At 49.4% G+C, this 20,043-nt stretch overlaps 1 protein-coding gene across 2 annotated transcripts; it reads left to right on the plus strand.

The window, feature by feature from the left end:
- Positions 1–16,235: 16,235 nt before the first annotated feature.
- On the plus strand, positions 16,236–19,827 carry SLC52A3 (solute carrier family 52 member 3; the record flags this gene model as incomplete). 2 transcript variants are annotated; one of them, XM_084246808.1, is made up of 4 exons in its annotated part: positions 16,236–16,844; positions 18,040–18,536; positions 19,076–19,199; positions 19,615–19,827. In XM_084246808.1, 4 exons carry the CDS (start codon positions 16,278–16,280, stop codon positions 19,825–19,827), a joined length of 1,401 nt encoding a protein of 466 aa, XP_084102934.1. The 2 variants fall into 2 exon arrangements, with proteins under 2 accessions (XP_084102934.1, XP_084102933.1); XM_084246807.1 differs by having other exon boundaries at positions 16,278–16,868; positions 18,055–18,536.
- Positions 19,828–20,043: the final 216 nt, after the last annotated feature.

Here is a 20,043-nt window from a genome sequence, read left to right on the forward strand (position 1 = left end):
CTGGGCTGAGAAGCTGCCCGCAGCCTCTGCAGCACCGGTTCGATCCCCGGACCCAGGGAGGGTCCCACATGGCGCGCAGACCTCTCCTGCCGCCCACTGCTCCCCTCAGCAGTGTATTTCGGTCCTTCTGCCTGCTCTGCTCCCCGCTCTGGCTCTGGTGAATTCTCTCACCCTCCCGCGCTTCTGACTGTACCCAGTGCTGGCATAAATAAATAAATCTTTAAAAAAACAAAATATGTCATAAAAAAAAAAAAAGCCAAATTATTCCCCAACGTGGTTTACCATGATACCTTCTCACCTGAAATGAATATGTAAGAGATTGACCTGGAACACCAGAACACATGGTTTTGTCCGGCTTGTTCATCATTACCAATCGGCATGAACGGCTATCTCACAAATTGACTTGCACTTCTCTCGTGACTCATTGTGAGCACAAGAAATTGCCCCTGTTAGTCCAGGTCACTGGGCATGTAGGTCACCTTGTACACAGCTTCTTGGTCATAAAACCTCGATAAGAATCGAGCTGATGACAAACTTTCATGTTTCCTTGAAGGTGTATTTTTAACAGAACTGCCTGGCTGAAGGCGGGGCTCACGAGATGCCAGCATGGGGAAGAAAGGCTGTCCTGAACCCCCTCCCTCACCAGCAGCTCTCTCTGTATAACTTCACCTGCACTCACTGTCCCTCTAGATGACAGTTTCTTTGGAGATGTTGGTTTCACTGTCTCCTTGTCCCAAGGAAGTAGATGCCTGGCCTTGTGCTATACCCACCAGGGCGGTGTCTTTTATTCAGTGCAGACGCCTGAGAGGACGGACCCACTGAGTCCTGTCACATCACAGTACTTTTATGTTTACTGCTCACTGAAAAATGCTTTACTTTTCTGAAAAATGCTTCTAACTTTTGTCCAGTTTTCTTTATGGGCGCTATGGATTGCAAATACTTCTCCCAGCTTGTAGGTAATGATTTCATTTTCCTAAATGAAATCATTTCCTAATGATTTCATTTTCCTAAATGAAATCATTTCCTAATGATTTCATTTTCCTTTAGTTTTTTTTCCTAAAAATCAGTTAAATTTCTTTTCTGAATACATTTTTTTATGTTATAGTACTTAAACTCCTTTCCATAACACAAGACATATGTTCATCTATATATATTTTTTAAAGATTTATTTATACAAAAGCTGGGGTATAGGCCGAGGTACGGGGAGTGGGGTGAGAGGATCCACCAGAGACAGAGTGGGGAACAGAACAGGCAGACTGACTGAAATACACTGCTGAGGGGAGCAGTAGTCAAGACAGGAGAGATCTGCTGCACCATGTGGGTAGCTCCCTGCCCAGGGATCAAACTTGTGCTGCAGAGGATGTAGATAGCTTCATAGTGCTGTGCTTAACCCCTTGTGCCACCAGGGAGGCCCCCATTCATCTATATTTTCTTCAGATATTAAAGGGTTTTTTTCCTTAAGAAAGGTAAATAAGACTGTACCTAGCTGGAGGGTCCTGTCTGAATTCCACGGTGATCGAGGAATGCGTGCACATCTTCAACCATGTTGTGAAACAGGTAGGGAGAGCATGGCCTGTTTGTAACGCTTGCTCTTGCCCTCCGGATAGGCAGACCCAGCAGAGAGTAAAAATAAAACTCAATTGGCAAAATGTATGGAAGCCTTAAAGCTAATCCAGCTGAAAACACTTCCTCTGGTCCTAAATTTAAGATCTGCCTTCTGGTAAACAGCAGCTCTCGCCCTTTGAAATCGTCACAGGCAGTTCTATGCATTTAACTTTATCTGCCACTGATACCCAACTAATTAGAGAAGACACGCTGTTCCATTGTAAAGGATCAATTAAAACTATTGAAAAGAATCACAGCCTGGTAGAACAATCTTCCCACAGCTGCCTGGAAAGATAACACCATTGTCCACGTATTCCAATCCCTTGCATTGAGGGAATTTGACAACTGTTGGATTTGTCAGCAGAAGCCTCCCTCTGTGTATGACTCCAGAATGCCCTAGTACATTTAGCTACCAATCTGTCCACCATTCCTCCCCTAACTCCTGGTGTTAATTGCACTGTTGAATCTTTATTCCATGTAAGTCTTACTTGGACTCCTGCTAGAACCCTTTGCTTAACTAATTGAACCTCCAGAGAACTAAGAGAAAATGGAAATTTTAGACAATTGAACATCCCTGGTTCCTACAATTTCTGTATGTTGAGGTAATTCTATTACCTGCAGGTAATATTCTTAATCACTCACAACCTTCAGATCCTTGGTTCAATCTACTTTGTTATAATAATTCTATGATCCATGCTCTATTAAGATATGTTTTCATTTGCACCTGGCAGAAAAATCTATAGGAGACACACTGTTCAAACCCCTATCAACCTGAAGGTTATTGTTCCCTTGAATCATTTGTTAGGACTACTTCATTATATATTCAACCAGAAATTCTGCACTGGACACCACCCTTAAACTTGCATCACAGATTAAAATGTGATTACTGGGTGGTGTTTCTCACAACAAAGGAATATGATTTTTGAAAATATACCCTGAGCTCCAGGGGTATAATCAGTTCACACATGGTACTTATAGGAAAATTTCACATCCGGGGGGGCGGGGGGGTATGTGGGTGAAAATGAATACATGAACAGAAATTTATTGAAAACCTTAGTGGAGATTGCTGGATCTGTTGCTAAATGAATAACCACCCAAAAGAAATCTTTTAATTCTTTGCACAAGTTGTACTAGACAATAGAATTGCCCTTGATTATGAGTATCTAGGTGAATTAGGCAGGGGTTGTTCTGTCCTAAATACTTCATGTTGTAGGGGCCTTCCTGGTGGTGCAAGGGGTTGAGGCTCAGCACTATGAAGCTATCCGCAGACACTGAAGTATGAGTTCGATCCCCAGCCAGGGCACTGACCCACATGACACAGCAGACCTCTCCTGTCTCACCCGCTGCTCCTTTCAGCAGTGTATTTCAGTAGATCTGCCTGCTCTGTTCCCCACTCTGTCTCTGGTGAATCCCCTCACCCCACCCCCACACGTTTGGCCTACACCCCAGCTCTTGTATGCATAAATAAGTATGCATACAAGAAGTATTGGGCAGAAGACAAATGGTGAAATGCAGTGCCTACTGATACCCCATGGTTCTGTGACCTTATTAACTGGCTGCCTTCAGGCATTGCTTCCTGGTTCAAGTCTATTCTCCAATTTGGACTTAGCATTTCGCTTGTTATTTCAGGAATTTTTGTTCTTATGAAACTTTGTCTCCTCTACACAACTCGACGTTGCAAGGACACTACTGAATAGTGGTCACTCAGCAATTTAACATGATTGCTAAGGTTTATAGGATTCCGTATGAGGAACTTCAAGATGACCTAAGGCCTTTGTTGCTCAAATGTGGCCTAAAAGCTCCCAAGGAACCACCTTCCCTCCTGTAGCAAACATGATATACCCCAAGAATCTTCCTGACCACCAGGGACCAAAAACTAAGCGTAAGTTCATACTGTGAGTTCAGTTCATTAGTATGAGATCTTATCAGTCCAATAACTGATTGGCCATGCTTTCCAAAGTTGAGCAGCAATGTTTTCCAAGAAAGATCTCAGTGAAAACGCAATGGTGAAAAGCAGACATTTGTGGAGCCATTTTAAAATGAAGCCAAAGACACTATAGTGGAGAACCTGCAGTACTTGTCAAGGCCAAAGACTTGAACTGTACCAAAGACACTTCTACCAAAGACCTTTGAACTGGGCCAGAAGCAATTGTTTTAAGAAACTATCAAGCAAAAAATTGTCTGAGAAGTCACCCAAATTACCAGACTGATGATTATGAATTTTTTACTGGAGGATAGAATCAGTCCCGAATTCTGGATAGCCAAGAAAAGCTTCAGCTTCTTACTACTAATCAACTCTTTCCTTAAACCACGTATCTCATCTTCCTCTTTTCCTCCCATAAAAACCATCCAAATGTATCCTTTCTTAGGGCACATTTTAGGTTTCTACCTGAATCTGTGTGTTGGGAGTTGCAATTCTTTGATTCCAAATAAACACTTTGTCTTCTTAATTTTTCGACTGGCAGCAGTGAACACCTGTATGCATGGCTCCCTAAGAATAAAGAGCATTATTTTTATTATTTTCTTTTTTGCACAAATGAAATCATTTTTGCAGATATTTATCCTATGACTTTTTTCTTCCACTGTGTTCTTGGCTCTTGAGTTCAATTCATGAGCTCACTTTGATGGGCGTCTATATGTTACTGCAGGCCCTTGTGGGAAGCAAACTGGGCTGGAGGCATCCTCAGAAGCCCCTCTCTCTAACCCTCTTCTCCAATGTCTCTTTCTCCCCTCATTGCCCCCACTCTCCTTCCTCCACCCTTTCACCTTTTTCTCACCCTGACGCTTAGGCTTCACACAGTCCCTTGTAAGAGGACCTAGCCTCCAGATGCCCTTATAATGTTCATCTCTGGAGTTTGGGGCTCCCTGTGCCCCCTAGTGGCTTGTCTGAGTAACTGAAGTGGTACTTTCAGCCCTTAATCCATTCACTCATCTGTTGTACCACCCAAAAGCAGCACTGCCTGTCCACCACCCGCACAGTTTCTGTCCTGGGAGCTCTCCTGATGGAATGTGCATGCCCTCCTGATATGTCAGAGATCTGTATGTTTGAGAGCACCAGGGGCAGCATTTGGTGGGAGACTCTTAGTCCTGGTGCAGCAGCTCTGGAATGTAACTGGGTGATCTCTCTCAAGCATGCTGCAGTTAGACCATTCACTGCTGGAAATAGCTTCTATGGGTATTCCACATACAAGCACGCAGAAACACTGCCAGGGTGTTTGTTGCAGCACGTGCTTAGCAGATGATCTACACCCAGCAATGGGTATATGCTAAACTCTTCCTGGAGCCCTTGGAAAATGGAACACCCCTAAGTCCCACTGTTACCCTGCCTGGGACTCTGCCCCTTCAAATTGGTTCTGGCTCCCCCAACTCTGCAACCTGTCCCCTGCGTTTCCCCCCACTCCAGGTCCCCTCGCCCTGCTATGTTTTTCCCAGAACATATCTGCTGCCATTTCCTTATTTATTATGTTTATTGTCCATCTTGCTCCACTAGACTCTCAGCTCTCCCAGTGCAAGGGTTTCATCTAGTTTATTCAATTTTGTGTCCTAAGCTCCTCTCACAGTGCCTGACAGAGAGCTGACACCTAATAAAAGTTTGTTGAATTAGTGAAGCCAACGGCATGAAAGTTGCAGAGCACAGGATACAGAAAGATCCTCAAGGATATTAAGTGGGAAAAGAAAACTCTAGAATCACATGGACACTGTGTTCCACCGTGTAAAGAATGTGGGTGCAATGTTTTCCTGTATACTGTCATCACCCCAAAATAAACAAAGTCTAATAAATAAAGCTATAAAGATGACTGGAGATGCCAAAGAAAGGGAGAACATTTTGGTGGGGGTTCTTTGAACTGGGTGTGCAACAAACATTCATTAAGCTCCTGTTAGGGGGCCTCCCCGGTGGTTCAGCGGTTGAGCACTGGGTTGCGAAGCTGCCCGCAGCCTCTGCAGCACTGGTTCAATCCCCGGCTGCTCCCCGGCCACCGGAGGAGGGTCCCACATGGCGCGCAGACCTCTCCTGCCGCCCGCTGCTCCCCTCAGCAGTGTACTTCGGTCCTTCTGCCTGTTCTGCTCCCCGCTCTGGCTCTGGTGAATTCTCTCGTCCTCCTGCGCTTCTGACTGTACCCAGTGCTTGTATAAATAAATAAATAAATCTTTAAAAAAAAAAAAAAAAGCTCCTGTTAGACCCTTGTTATATTAGACACAGCTATGAGGAAAGGTTCATTGGAGGATGTGGCATTTGAGAATGGCTTTGAAATATGGACAGGTCTGCGCCAGAAAGAGATCTTCTAGTGACAGGAATAGCATGGGAATTTGGGAGGCTCAGAGGTGCTATAATTACTGAGAGAATAGTTCTGGTTGTAAGAAGTAAAATCTATATACAAGAAAAAGCAAGTGAGAAAGTTGTCAAGATGTCTTGGTTCCAGCTGAAAAAGGACACAAATGGGAGGCTTGTTCTTTTTTCTTAATTTGGTGCGCAACAAAATTTGAATGTTTGCAATAAAGATGTTTTTTAATTAAAAATTAAATATCATTTAAAAATAAAAATAGGACCTCCCCAGTGGCACAGTGGGTTGAGCGCCACGCTGTGAAGCTGTCTGCAGCCTCCGCAGCACCAGTTCGATTCCCGGCTGGCCAGGGAGATACCCACATGGCATGGCAGACCTCTCCTGTCGCACCCGCTGCTCCCCTCAGCAGTGTTTTTGGTCCATCCTCCTGTTCTGCTCCCCACTCTGTCTCTGGTGAATTCTCTCACCCTCCCATGCCTCTGGCCTGCACTCCAGTTCTTGTATAAATAAAATAAATCTTAAAAAAAAAAAAAACCTTACATAAAAATAACACGAAGCACCAGTGATATGGTCAGAGACAAGCCCAACCAGAGGGATGTGGGTCCTGTATAAGGCAGAACTTCTGGTTGGATGGGAGGAGGGGAGCATCCTGGAGGGAGGGACTGGCCCAGGATCTGCCTCCCCTTGGAGTCCTGGTTCAGGTCAGGCTTTCAGACTCCCCAAGGGAACAAATTCTCTTGTCCCTGAGATCCAACGGATTTGGTACCCACACTCCCTGAGCCCCTGGTAGCTGAGAGAGGGGTTGGGGCTCTCCCCAGGACCTGCTCGCCTCTCCTCCCAAGCCGTCCCCAGGACCTGCTCGCCTCTCCTCCCAGAGAGTGATTACTTGTTCTGTAAACAAATGCTCAGAAAATCACACAAAAAGCAAGCCAGAATTCCTCATGAAAGTCAACATCTGTGAGCCTTTACCAGGTGCTCGGCCTGGCCATACATTCTATACCTGTGGGCGCCAGTTTGTCTGGGTTCCAATCTTGACCCTATACTCACCAACAATAGTGCCTGGAGCAAGTCACTTGACCCTTTGAGCCTCAGTTTCCCCATCTATAAAGCAGAGAGTAAAAGCAGCACCTGCCTATGGGGCCTCCCTGGTGGCGCAAGGGGTTAAGTCTCAGCACTATGAAGCTAAGACCAGCCACTGTGGCATGAGTTCCATCCCCAGCCAGGGAGCTGACCCACATGCTGCAGCAGACCTCTCCTGTCTCACCTGCTGCTCCTCTCAGCAGTGTATTTCAGTCAGTCTGCCTGTTCTGTTCCCCACTCTGTCCCTGGTGAATCCTCTCACCCCGCCCCACACACACCTCTGGCCAACACCCCAGTTCTTGTAAGCATAAATAAATAAGTCGTTAAAAAAAAGTAGTACCTGCCTACTGTCCAGGATTATTAAAAGATATAGTCGTATATTAACTGTTACTATTTGTCAGCGGGTATCAGACACCAGCTCTGCCAAAACCCTTGACTCTTCTGAGCCTCCATTTCCTCATCTGTGAAGCGGGGAGAGTCTTAGCTCCCCAGGAGGCTGTCGTGAGTTCGTTAATGCATGTCAAGCTCAGAGCTGGCACAGCTGACTCAGCATGCTGGCTGTTCTGATTTCCAATCTCTTTACAGGATGCTATTATCAACCCCACTTTTTGAAGTGACTCACTTAAGCACCAGTATTTGCACCAAGAGTTCCTGCACAGGGGACCCTATTCCTATGTAAAAGGAATTATGCGGGCCCCAGGCTGAGGCCAGACCCAACTGCCAGGGCAGGTCTTTCTCTTCCACCAGGTAGGAAGGCTCCATCCTGTGAGTCCTTTGCGTCTTTGGTCCCATCAGGAGTCTCCTCCCAGCTGGGCCAATGGGCAGGTCCCCGGCACACAGTAGGCTGACTCTGGGAGCCCCGCCTACCCTCCTTCCGCCCTTCCACACCCCTCCATGGGGGCGGGACAGATTAATACTAACAAAGCTGCCTCCGGCCCCTCCCACACAGAGCAGCCGGGAACTGGACCAGCAGGTAAGCCCCAGAGCCGGGCGGCTCAGGCCTGTGAGGGCACAGCTGCAGGTACCAGGGGCCACGGGCTGCTGGAAGGGAGCACTGGACGTTGGAGGGGTACTTGTTGGCGACAGCAGGTGGCCTTTCCCCTAGTTTCAGGCTGTGGATCAGGAGGCCACCGAGATAGGAGAGAAGAAGGGCCTCCTCCTCCGCCGGCAGGCTCGACGGGTTGGACTTGGGACACCCTGAGCCAAATGGGTGTACTCCAGACCCCTCCTGTCCAGGCCATAAGACTGGATCTCCTCTGTCCTCTGCCCACAGGCATTTCTATGCCATTGGGACATGGAGGCAGCCTCTCCTACCAGGTAGAGGCTAGAACCTCACTAGCTCCATGGCTGGGAGTTGGGATGGGCGCTAAGGCGAAGGGAACCCAGCCAGGGTCAGCCCTGTGGGAAGCCTGAAGCACTTCCAGGCTGTGGGAGAGAGGAGGAGGAGAGCTCAGCCCCCCGCAGGCTGGCCTGGCTTCCATTATCTCCCTGCTTCTTCCCTGGCAGTTCAACAAGCCTCTGTACCTTTGGAGAAACAGAGGTCCCGAGAGGGTAAGCTGTTGGCCTGAGGACACACAGCCTGTGAGCACAGGCCTGGATTACCAGCGCGTGGGCAAGCACCACCTCTTCTCTGGGCCTCAGCTTCCCCACATCGGCACCACGGGAATGCCGAGTTGAGATGCGGCAGGAGAAGTAAAGGTCTCTTGAGCCACGTGGGTGTGAGGGCTGGGGCTGGGGCTGGGCCGTGGGCTCTCAGCACAGCCAGCTGCTCCTGTATCTCCATCTCCTCGCCTCCTCCTCTTTCTCTTCCTCAGCTCCTCTGTTGGCCCTTCTCTCTTTGTCTCTCGCTCTAGGTTTTTTATTTTTGACCCTCGCAGTCCGCCTTCCTGGTGTGTGGACTCAAAGCCATGCGGCGCCAGCTGTCCAGCTGGAGGACACCCCCACCTCTCTGACCTAACTAGGGTGAGAGCAGCCCCTACCCCAGGTGGCGCCTGCAGGGCCCACACAGACGCTGGGCCAAGCTCTCCAGGAGGCTGAGACCTGGGACAGCATAACTCAGACCCTTGTCCAGGAGCAGGGTGTGGCTGGGGCCCAGGCTGCCAGCTGGCTCTGCCCGGGGCCACCCGCGCCACTCAACTGAAACAGCTGAGCAGGCTGGGTCAGGCGGCCCAGCCCTTGCAAGCCAGATGGCCACATGGACACTGGGAGAGAGGACAAGGACCTGCTCGCATGGACACTGTGCCAGCTTTTAAAAGATAGACACGATTAAGCGTGACGGAGCCGGTGCAAGGGCCCAGCCGAGCCCGCAGGACACAGAGCTGGGGGAGGAGGCCGTTGGGCCCCAGGGGCCAGGGAAGCACAGGGCCTTCTTTGCCAGGCAGAGGAGGACCCTAGCGAGGGCACACTGACCTGGGCAAGCCACCCCCACTTCCTTCACTCCCTTGGGCCCAGGACAAGCTTTGGATGAAAGAATGTAGGGAGAGACATCTTTGCCTGGAGCTAATCTTCTGGCTTCTCTGGCACTGTCCCACCTCTATGGGCGCCTCAGTCTTAAGTTCCTGGTCTCTCACAATTGCAGAAGGGGCCCCCAGAAGCAGAGATGTTTTTGAGACTTTCTCAGATTGCCTCGGGCCTGCACACCATTTCTCCCCTTCCCAGTTCAAGTATTGAGGAGGCAGAGGGTAAGTGAAAAGAAATCCTGTTCCAACTTGGGCCCTGCAGCCTCTTTGCTACCCCCTCACCCCAGAACCTTGCCCAGCCCAGGCTGGTCAAGAGGGCCGAGACCACAGTCGGACATGCCTGGGTTCAAATCTTAGCTCCCAGATGACCAGAGGTGTGACTTTGGGTAAATCACTTTCCCTCTCTGAACCCCAGTTTTCTCCTCTCTAAAAATGGAGCCAATTGTAATGTCTGCTTCAGGGTTGCTGCACAGATTTGATGGATAATGATGTAAAGCACTTAGCACATGACCCAGCAAGATAAACAGCCAATGGCATCTACTGATGTAGTTGTTCATGTTGTTATTACTATTGTCTTCCATTGGTTGGATTACTACCCAGATTCCTAGAGGGCTAATAGATTTTATTCCTGCTTCCACCCTGGCCCCATGTTATTCTCATAACAGCTGGCAAGGTTCAGTTAAATACTAAATTAGAGCTATCCCAACCTCTGTTAGGCAATGGTGATTTGGGTTCACAGAAAACACCCACACTTTTGCCTGCAGGGGTCTATGTGACTTGTGTGTCTCCCTGCTACCTGCACTGCTGCAGCCACACTGGCCTCCTGGTTATTCGTCCAACATCAGGCTCTGTTTCTGGGACACAGCTGGTGAGGCCTTACCCCAGGGCCTTTGCACTTGCTGTTCCCTTTGGGCCACTCTTTACCCATACAAGGCTCACTCCCACAATCCCTTCATGTCCTGATGATCAGCCCATTTATGATTGCAGCCACCCTCCTGAGGTCCTGTTCCTCCCAGCTCTGCATCCTGCACAGCCCTTATCCCTGCTGGCTTGCTCTATCCTTTTGTTTTACATTTTACTTAGTGATTGCTTCCCACACTTTCCGGAGAGCCGAGATTGTTGCCCAGTGCACAGCAAGTACCTGATAAATATTGGTTAAATGAAAGAACAAGTACAGGAAGATCATTATAGAAAAAGTAGAAAGTAGAGATAGCCTTTTTAAAAATATTCCTCCCAACACAATGAGCATTAGTTACTCTGAGCCACTCCTTAGGTCTCTGGAACAGCCAGGCCTCTGTCCATGCAGCTCCCTCCGCCTCAGACATCCCCCCCTCCTTGTCACTGATGGCATTCCTTGCGCACCCTTCAGGTTCAGGGCCATGTGGCTGGCTGGCTGGGGGCGGGCCAGGGCAGGGTAACCATAATGGAGTACCGTAGCACCTTTGTGACTGGTTTCCAGAAAAGGAAACAGACTCACAGAACCAAATTATTTCCTTCAAATGACAGCCTTGGGGACACCTGGATCAGAACTCAGACAATTCTGCTCTGTGGTTTGTGGGGATTTAGGCTTTTGATGCAGGGGACCCACTGCATATAAATGACAAGTCGGTTTGCCCTGTACACCCCCATGTACCACTCAAACCCACTGTTCTAGTCACACTACCAGTTTCACTCCTGCCCCAGGACCTTTGCACAAGTATCTCCTCTGCCTATATGTTCTTTGGGTATTTTTATTATTGTTTCCATTTTTAAAATATTTAATACAGCTGGAGCTGATTTGGGTGAGGGCAGAGAAGAGGGGAGGTAAGAGGTAAGAGAGAAATACAGCTTTATTTGTTTTTCCCAATGACTATCCAATAGCAAGTCTTATTTCTAACTCATTCTATGCAGGGAAACTGCAGATTAGTAAATGTGTAACTTGCCAGCTTATTGAACTCTCTCATTAGCTTACCAGCTTTTCAGATGATAAAGGTAACCATCTTCTGCAAATTCACTTCCTCCCTTTAATTATTTACTTATTCCTCGCTATTAGCCATGTCATTTATCTCCGGCTCTATATTCTTGTTTATTTTTATACCACTGTCTGCTGTCAAGGGCTAGAAGAGTGAGTGAACATCCCACTATTGCTGACCTTCTGTTCATTTCTCGGCATGTCTGAGGCTTTTGAGGAATGTTATTCAGGATATAGAGATTCACTATTATGGTCCATTGTGAATTTCAGTCTTTATCAAAATAAATCTGGCTCTCAATTTATATTTTTGTTATCAAATTCCATATTGAGAGCATTTTGTTTTTCTCTTTTCCTCTGTCCTTCCTTCCACTCCTCTCTCTCCCTTTCTTCTTTCCTGCCTTCCTTTTTTTTTTAAAGATTTATTTATTTATGCATACAAGAGCTGGGGTACAGGCCAGAGATGTGGGGAGTGAGAGGATTCACCAGAGACAGAGTGGGGAACAGAACAGGCAGATTGACCGAAGTACACTGCTGAGGGGAGCAGCGGGTGAATCAGGAGAGGTCTGCTGCGCCATGTGGGTTGCTCCCTGGCCGGGGGTCAAACGGGTTCTGCAGAGGCTGCGGATAGCTTCATAATGCTGTGTCTTAACCCCTTGCTCCACCAGGGAGGCCCCTCCTTCCTTCCTTTCTTTCCAATTTCTCTGTAAGCCTCTGCCCCAAGTTTGCTCCTAACCTTATAGTGCCCTATAAACTGTGACTAAGCAACTGATTTGGTTTGATTTTGGCTTTTGATCACATCCCAATTGGGGTCAAGACCCTTGTTGCTGAGTTGGGACATTAGCAGTAAAGAAGATAAATGCATGCATTCATTTTAGGTTACTATAATCAGTCAGTATACATCCTTGAACACATCTCTGTACATTTACCCAATATTTTGCAGTATGTAAGACTGACGTTAACAGAAGATTATTACATGTAAACAACAGCATTAAACAAAATAGTTCAGAAGCAGGCAGAGCGGGACTTGTATGGTGGTTCTGTGCCACATATTTTGAGATCTAGCCTCCACACCACTCCTCATAGAGCAAAATGGCTGCTGGGGTTCTGGCCATCACATCTGAGTTCCAAGAAGCAGGATAGGGGAAAAGCAGAAGAGGACATTCTCTTATCTTCAAGGAGACTTCTCAAAGCCCCTCACAACTTCACTGACCTGCAGTTGATAGGATGGTCACGCACTGTGGGGCTAGGGAATGTGGTCCGTTAGCTTGGTAGACATCTGGTCTCTGTAACAACTGAGGAGGAAGGAAAGAGCGGCTGATGGGAAATAGCCAGTCACCTGTGCCTGCTCTCATTTCTGGTGGAGGTGAGCAGCCATTGCCCTTTCTGGGTCATTTTGGACCATTCTGTGGGAAACCAGGAAGCTACATTGGAGCTCCTGGCCTTTGAAGAAGGTCCTCTCCTTCCTGCATTCCACTGACCCCCACCCCCAATAAAGAAATGCCTATTTGGCAGCCCTGAGTTATCTGCCTTGGCCAAAGTGGAGTGGGGAGGGGGCCCTGCCTCCTCATCCCCACCCCTGTCTCCCTCTCTGAGCACCCACTCTCCACCCCCAGCTCCACCGCTGCCTTGATCACTAGCTGTGCCTGGCCTGCAGCCCACACCTCTCTTCCTTATACTTCCCTCTGGGGCAGCCACTGTGGCAGTGATTGCTCTGTTGTCTCCCTCACAGCACTGGCATAAGTAGCTACTGAATTATCCACTGCTGATAAATGAGGAGGAAGTGATGCCATGAGGAATTATTTATAGTGTGGTATCCAGAAGTGATCAGGGCACACTTATGTCTTCAAATACAATTGGTATGTTTGCTGAAAGAGCGTTTGTGGCACATAACGTTCACTGAGCATGTATTATGTAGGCCACCGTTCTAATGCTTGCACATTCATAGTCACAATGACCCTGGTGTTGGCAATGGGGGCCTCCTTCCATTTTGCAGGAGAAAAATCAGTTGTCAGAGGTTAAGCCATTTGCTCAGGCTGGAAGCCAGAATTTGAGCCCAGGCATCGGCCTCAGATGCACAGCAGGAGGAAGCAATGCGGTGGCTGGAGCCAGTGCCCGGAGGCCCAAGACTGCACTGCAGCCCCCACTTTGCCCCCAACTAGGAAGGATCCCTGAGCAGCAGCATCTCCCTCTCAAAAATAAGAGCTGGGCTCCATCAAGGCTCACACTGTCCACGGGCCCAGCGGGACCCAGGCAGGTAACCTGAGTTAAAGTGAACCAAGGGAGGGTGTTGCTATGAGGACTTGCAGGCTTGCTGTGGCCAGGTCTTCCCAAAACTCCTGAGAAGCCAGAAAGCCTGAGTTCACGTGCCACCTCCTGACTTTTGGGCTTCGGTAACCGTGTACAACATGCAGCAAACCAAAATAACATGCCTGCTGCCCTGCGCAGCCAGTGGGCAACCAATTTATAAATCCTCAGCTAGGTCATCCCACACGCCAGCACTGTGCCTTCAGAATGGATTCCAAAGCAGCGCTGCCCTCCAGAAGCCTCGGTCTTCCCAGTACCTAGTTCCCTGCACACATCTGCACCACCTTAAACAAAGGGCCCGTGGGGCCCAGATGAGGACACCTGCGAAGAGCCAGGTAGCCCACAGAGGTTTCCTGGGGTGGGGTCCTGTGGAAAGCTGGGGTGTACAGGGAGGAATAGGGACAGGCGCCAGGCTCAGAGCACAGCACAGAGTCCAGAGCAGCAAGGCGCCCCACGGACCCTGGAGTGGTTCCTCTCCCTTGGAACCACTCCCAGAGCTGGGCCAGGGTGGTGACTTGGCTGTTGTACTCCCACACACCGGCACAAAGCAGGAGCTGAGTTATCCCTGGGGGACAGGCAGCTTCTGGTGAGAAAGCAGTCCTGGTGAGAAAGCTGCAGTCCTCCAGAGAGCAGCTGGAGGAGCGGGTTGGACTGCATTCTGCTGCAGTTTCCTAGCAGGAAGCCAAGGTGACAGGGAGCCGGCATGAATCAGGTTTCCTCCACGGAGGAAGGAGGCAAGAGGAAGGGCGTCAGGCCTTGACAGTTGACTCTGTGTGGGGGAGCCTAGAGAGATGCTGCCGTGTGTCCTGGTGAGGCTGGTGAGTTTCCTGGCAAGGCACAGCCACAAGAATGTGCCTACATGTGCCAGCAGAGAGACTAGGCGTTCAGCACTGCAGGTGAGAGCTGAGCAAACGAGGAGTCAGGGGTCACCTTGGGGTTGGGAGTAGGGAGCAAGGGCTGCAGTGGACACATTCCAAATCCTACTCCCAGCCTCACGAGAGCCCCGCCCCTCCAGACCCCACATCATCTCCCATCTGTAAAAGGCCCAATTGATATTTGTCTCCAAAATGATGCAGATGGCACCAGTGATTCAGGTGATAGCTTATGGGGGATTTGTTTTTCCTTTTTTAATGTTAATAGCCATTGTTCATCTTCATGTGAACTGGAAAAAAGTAACTATGTTACCAAATAATAGTTGGGCCTTAGTGGGTGCCTACTGTGTGCCAGGCTTGTATTTGAGATGACATAAACTCATTAACATATTTGCATCTCATTACTAACCATGAAGTCCATATTATCATTGTCCTCTATTTGAAGCACCAAGAGGCAGAGTCACTTGCCCAAGGTCACCCAGCTAGTAAATGGCAGAGCTGGGTTCAAGCCCAGGCAACTGACTCCAGCCTTACTCCCAACCTCCAATAGCTTTGCTTAGACTGAGGGTAGACGGGAAATCCAACAACAGTGCGGGGGCTATGACAGATGATTGAGAAGGTGGCAAACGGATGACAGAATGGCTCCAAGAACTAGAATTAGGAAGTATCCAAGAACCTGTCCAGTTTAGGATTTCTGTAATTTCAGAAGAAAAAAGATTGAAATTTAGTTCAGGTAACCATATTTTTATAACAGGTAGTATGTTGGCGTGGTTCACAAATCTAAGCTATATGAAAAGGAAAGGACCTTAATCATTCCTGTGTGTCCTCAAGGGGCTGTCACAAGTACAAGCAAAGAGAACATGTTCTCTGCCCTCTTCCCTGTGGCCAATCGGTGGCATATTGTCTATCAAGACTGTTGGATCAATGTAGCCTGTCCCTATCAGTCAGCGAGTCCTCCACAATCCTCATTCCTTTAAACAGGTGTGTGATATTCTGACAGGTGCTGTAAATATCACTTTTATTAGTCCCTCCTCTGGATCTTTTCCCATATTTTGCTGTTACCAACAAAGCCACAAGAATAATAACCTGTACATTAAGTCATTCTGTCCAGGACAGATACCCTGTGGCTTTGGGGCAATCTCATGATGAGAAAAGATACTTTGTAATCACTGTCCATCAGTTTCCCATGATGAATGAGAGTGATGCCCTCATATTTTTAAGGCCTTTGTACATTTTTTTCCTCCAAACTGTGCATATCCTTTGCCTACTTCTCTATTGGGATGTTTTGTTCTTAATTTCTAAAAACTCTTTATATATTAGGAAGATGAACTTTCTATGATTTATATTGCAAATATTTCCCTAAGTTTATCATTTATCTATTGATCTTGGTTTTTTTTCCTTCATTTACTTGCTTGCTTTTGTGTTTTAATATTTTTTGCAGGTGAATCAATCACTTCTTTTGTGATCTCTGAATTTACATACAAATCATGGCTAGGAAAGATTTTCCCACTCTAAAGGTTGGCTATAAAGGCATTTTACATGTTAGTAAAAAGTCACCTTGTTCATGGAGAGGGGAATGATAAGAGAAAACCCTGGGTCCAAAAGCACAGTCTTTTGCTAGATGGTGAACTTGATATTGCTCACCCGGTATTTTTTTCTCCATCGGTCCCACTGCAGGCTGATCTGGGGAGGTGGGAGCCTCTAGCCCAGGGCAGACTTCACCATGGCCCTCCTGATACACCTGCTGGTCTGCACCTTCGGGATGGGCTCCTGGGTGGCCATCAACGGGCTCTGGGTGGAGCTGCCCCTGCTGGTGACGGAGCTGCCCGAGGGCTGGTACCTGCCCTCCTACCTTACTGTGGTCATCCAGCTGGCCAACATTGGCCCCCTCCTGGTCACCCTGCTCCATCATTTCCAACCAGGCTGCCTATCTGAGGTGCCGATCATCTTCGCCGTGCTGGGTGTGGGCATCATCGCCTGTGCCCTCTTCGCCTTCCTTTGGAACGTCACCTCATGGGTGCTAGGAAATCAGCACAGTATCGTCTTCTTGGTCCTCACTTTCTTCCTGGCCCTGGTGGACTGTACCTCCTCCGTCACCTTCCTGCCCTTCATGAGCCGGCTGTCCAACCACTACCTCATCACCTTCTTTGTGGGAGAAGGGCTCAGCGGCCTCCTGCCCGCCCTGGTGGCACTGGCGCAGGGCTCAGGTCTCACCACCTGTGTCAATGTCACTGAGCCATCAAACAGCACCTCAAGCCCTGAAGCCACCAGGAAGACCAACACCTTGCAGGTACCCGGTGTTACCCAGGGCCAAGTGTCCTGTGGCTGGTCAGAGCAAGGGCAAGCTTCATCTGTGTCTGGTCACAGTGAGAGCACACAGAGGGCCATATTCCTGGTGTTGGGAGACCTGGCTGCACTTTAGATTACCTGCAGGGGTTACTAAGACACACCGATGGGCCCCACACATCCAGGCCAATTAAATAAACTCTCCAAGGCAGGGCTTCCCTGAAATCCTGGGGGTCAGATGTGTTTGGAAATGCAGTTTTAGGATGAGGCACGTAGCAGTCTGGACTCACCCCTGGGGTGCATCGATCCAGCACTGGACCCCATGGCTACAGCCAGCCAGCACTCACACCCGCTGGGCAGACTGGGGCTGAAGACAGCCTCCCGTCCATTCAAGTCTTGAAAAGGTCCTGAGTCATGAAAACATTCTGACTTTTTGGAGGTCAGAATTGCAGGTCAGAGATTGTGAGCTCGTATTTATTCAAAATTCCCCAGGTGATGCTAAGCCGCTGCCAGGGTTGAGTCCCACAGTCTTCCAGTACTGCTCCAGTTCCTCCCGTTATTGAGACAGCAGACATTTCTCCACTGGAAACTGAACAGTTGACACTGGTCTGGTGTCATCAAAACCACAGAGGTACAGCAATGGCTGCAAACAAGTGACTCATACCATGGCCTTGCAAGTCTTTTTTTGCTTTTTTTTTTTTTTTGGTTTTTTTTGAAGCATTTAGATTCATTGATGATATTTCAGTTTTGTAATTTCACATAGATACATCTAGATATATGGCATCTCTTGAAAAGAGAACTGGTCACATATCACCAGAGTGAGGCTGGCTGCTCTCCTCCAAACATATTTGCGGCTGCAGGCCTGGAGGGCAGGGGCTAGCTTCTGAGTCAGGAAAAAAAACAAAAACCAAAAAACAGGTGCTCCTGTGACCTGCAGGTAAGACGAACTGTGCTGACACCTCCATTCCCTCTAAACTGGGGGACAACCCACCTGGACCCTGAGGCACACGTGAGCTGACACAGCCCAAATGCTGGTGCCCAGTGAGCAATTAGCCTCATTACCTTAGTCGTTAAGTGTATGTTATACATCACTTATTATTAATAAACACATAATTTCTACTTGCGTTGTATTACTGTTGTTAGGTGTCCGGACATCACCCCGGGATCTGACTGCGCTGCCCCTCTCTGTCTTTCCCCAGGGAGTGAACAGCACTTTCGAGCCTGCCCTCTTGGGGACGCTGCCCACCATGGAAAGCCGCTACCTCCCTGCCAACTTCTCGCCCACCGTCTTCTTCCTGCTGCTCGCGGCCATGATGGTCTGCTGCCTCCTCGCCTTCTTTTTCCTCCAACGCCAACCCAGACACTGGGAAACCTCCATAGAGGACCTGCTCACCTCCCAGGTCACCCTCCACTCCATCCGGCCACGGGCAGAGAGCGACCTGGGTCTCCCCACCATGGCCAACAGCAGCGAGGGCCTGGGGCGCCTAGCAGAGAAGACAGCCCCCCACCACCCAGCCCACCTCACCTTCATCTATGGCCTGGTGGCCTTCGTGAATGCGCTCACCAACGGCGTGCTGCCCTCTGTGCAGACCTACTCCTGCCTGTCCTACGGGCCTGTGGCCTACCACCTGTCCGCCACCCTCAGCTCCATGACCAGCCCTCTTGTCTGCTTCCTCTCCATGTTCCTACCTAACAGGTCCGCCCCACTGTCTGGCCCTGGGGAACTCTGTTTGGGGGTACACTTCATTCCAGAACCCAGAATTCTCAGGTTATAGTGGTTAAGGATATGGTTTCTGGGGCTCAGTTGTCTGAGTTCAAAACCTGACTCGCCATGCACTCACTGTGTGATACGGAACAAGTCACTCCACCTCTCTGTGCCTCAGGGGTATTAAGCTGGAAAATGGAGCTATGGTTCTAGGATTGCTGGGAGCTTATTTTGTAAAGCTCACAGCTTAAGGGGTAGAATTAGGATCTGAACAAGTCCATGCAGCACAAGAGGCCATCTGGTTCTCTTTCTGGGACTCTGGGCCCTGACGTAGTGCCCAGGGTGACTCAGCCAGTCTTCCCTCAGGAGCCTCACTGACCTGCTTGAACCAAGTAGCTGGGAAGTTCCACAGGCATCTAACCTCTAGCCTGGGAGACGGTGACCATTTTACATGGAGGTGGAGGAGTTGGTGAGGGAAGGGTAGAAGCCAGGTTTCTTACTCCCCACTCATTTCCATCACTGTCCCCTAGGTCTCTGACATTCCTGAGTGTCCTCACAGTACTCGGGACCGGCTTTGGGGCCTACAACATGGCCATGGCGGTGATGAGCCCCTGCCCTCTCTTGCAGGGACACTGGGGCGGAGAAGTCCTCATTGTAAGTATCTGCTGTACCTCTGATGCCCAACCTAGCCCAGACCCAGGGAGACCAGGGTATAGTTTTTTCCTATGGACCAAAGTCTTTGTTGTTGCTTCCTGGGGAAGCCCCGGGGTAGGGAGGGGGCAAGGGAGAAGCTGTTTTTCACTGGGGAGTGAGATGGTGGGTCAGTCTCTCCCCTGACCTCAATGTCAGTCAGCTCGCCATATGCATGTCCCAGATGCCCTTGGCTTTATCATAGGGACAGAAAATTCAGCGGGCTCACCTTTAGTGCTGGGGAGGTCAAATGTCACGCACCCTCTTAGCCCCTGATTCCCTTAGCCCCTGTTAAGTCACCCCACAAGCCCCATTTGCTCCTGGGATTCGTCCCACAAGCCCCCCTTCACTCTGCATCTCTCGGGCCCCATCCCCGCAGGTGGCCTCCTGGGTGCTGTTCACTGGGTGTATGAGCTACATCAAGGTGATGCTGGGCATGATCCTGCGCGACCGGAGCCGTAGCGCCCTCTTGTGGTGCGGGGCGGCGGTGCAGCTGGGCTCCTTGCTAGGAGCGCTGCTCATGTTCCCGCTGGTCAACGTGTTGAGGCTCTTCTCCTCGGCTGACTTCTGCAACCTGCAGTGCTCTGCCTAAGCCAACTGCAGGGATGGGGTCCGTTAGAGGACCCTGCCCTCGCCCCTCTTACCAAATCCTGGAAGCTGGGACTGAAGAAGCAAGGCCTGGGCTCAACGTGCTGGGAATCTGGAGACTGAGCCTGAGTACTTGAACCTTCAACACAAACGCCTCTCAGCAACAGTGGGGAATGCACCGCTTCCCCCGCAGGGGACCTGCAAATGCAAAGCAAAGCCC

The sequence above is a fragment of the Talpa europaea genome, assembly GCF_964194135.1.
Source record: "Talpa europaea genome assembly, chromosome: 11".
Lineage (NCBI taxonomy): Eukaryota > Metazoa > Chordata > Mammalia > Eulipotyphla > Talpidae > Talpa > Talpa europaea.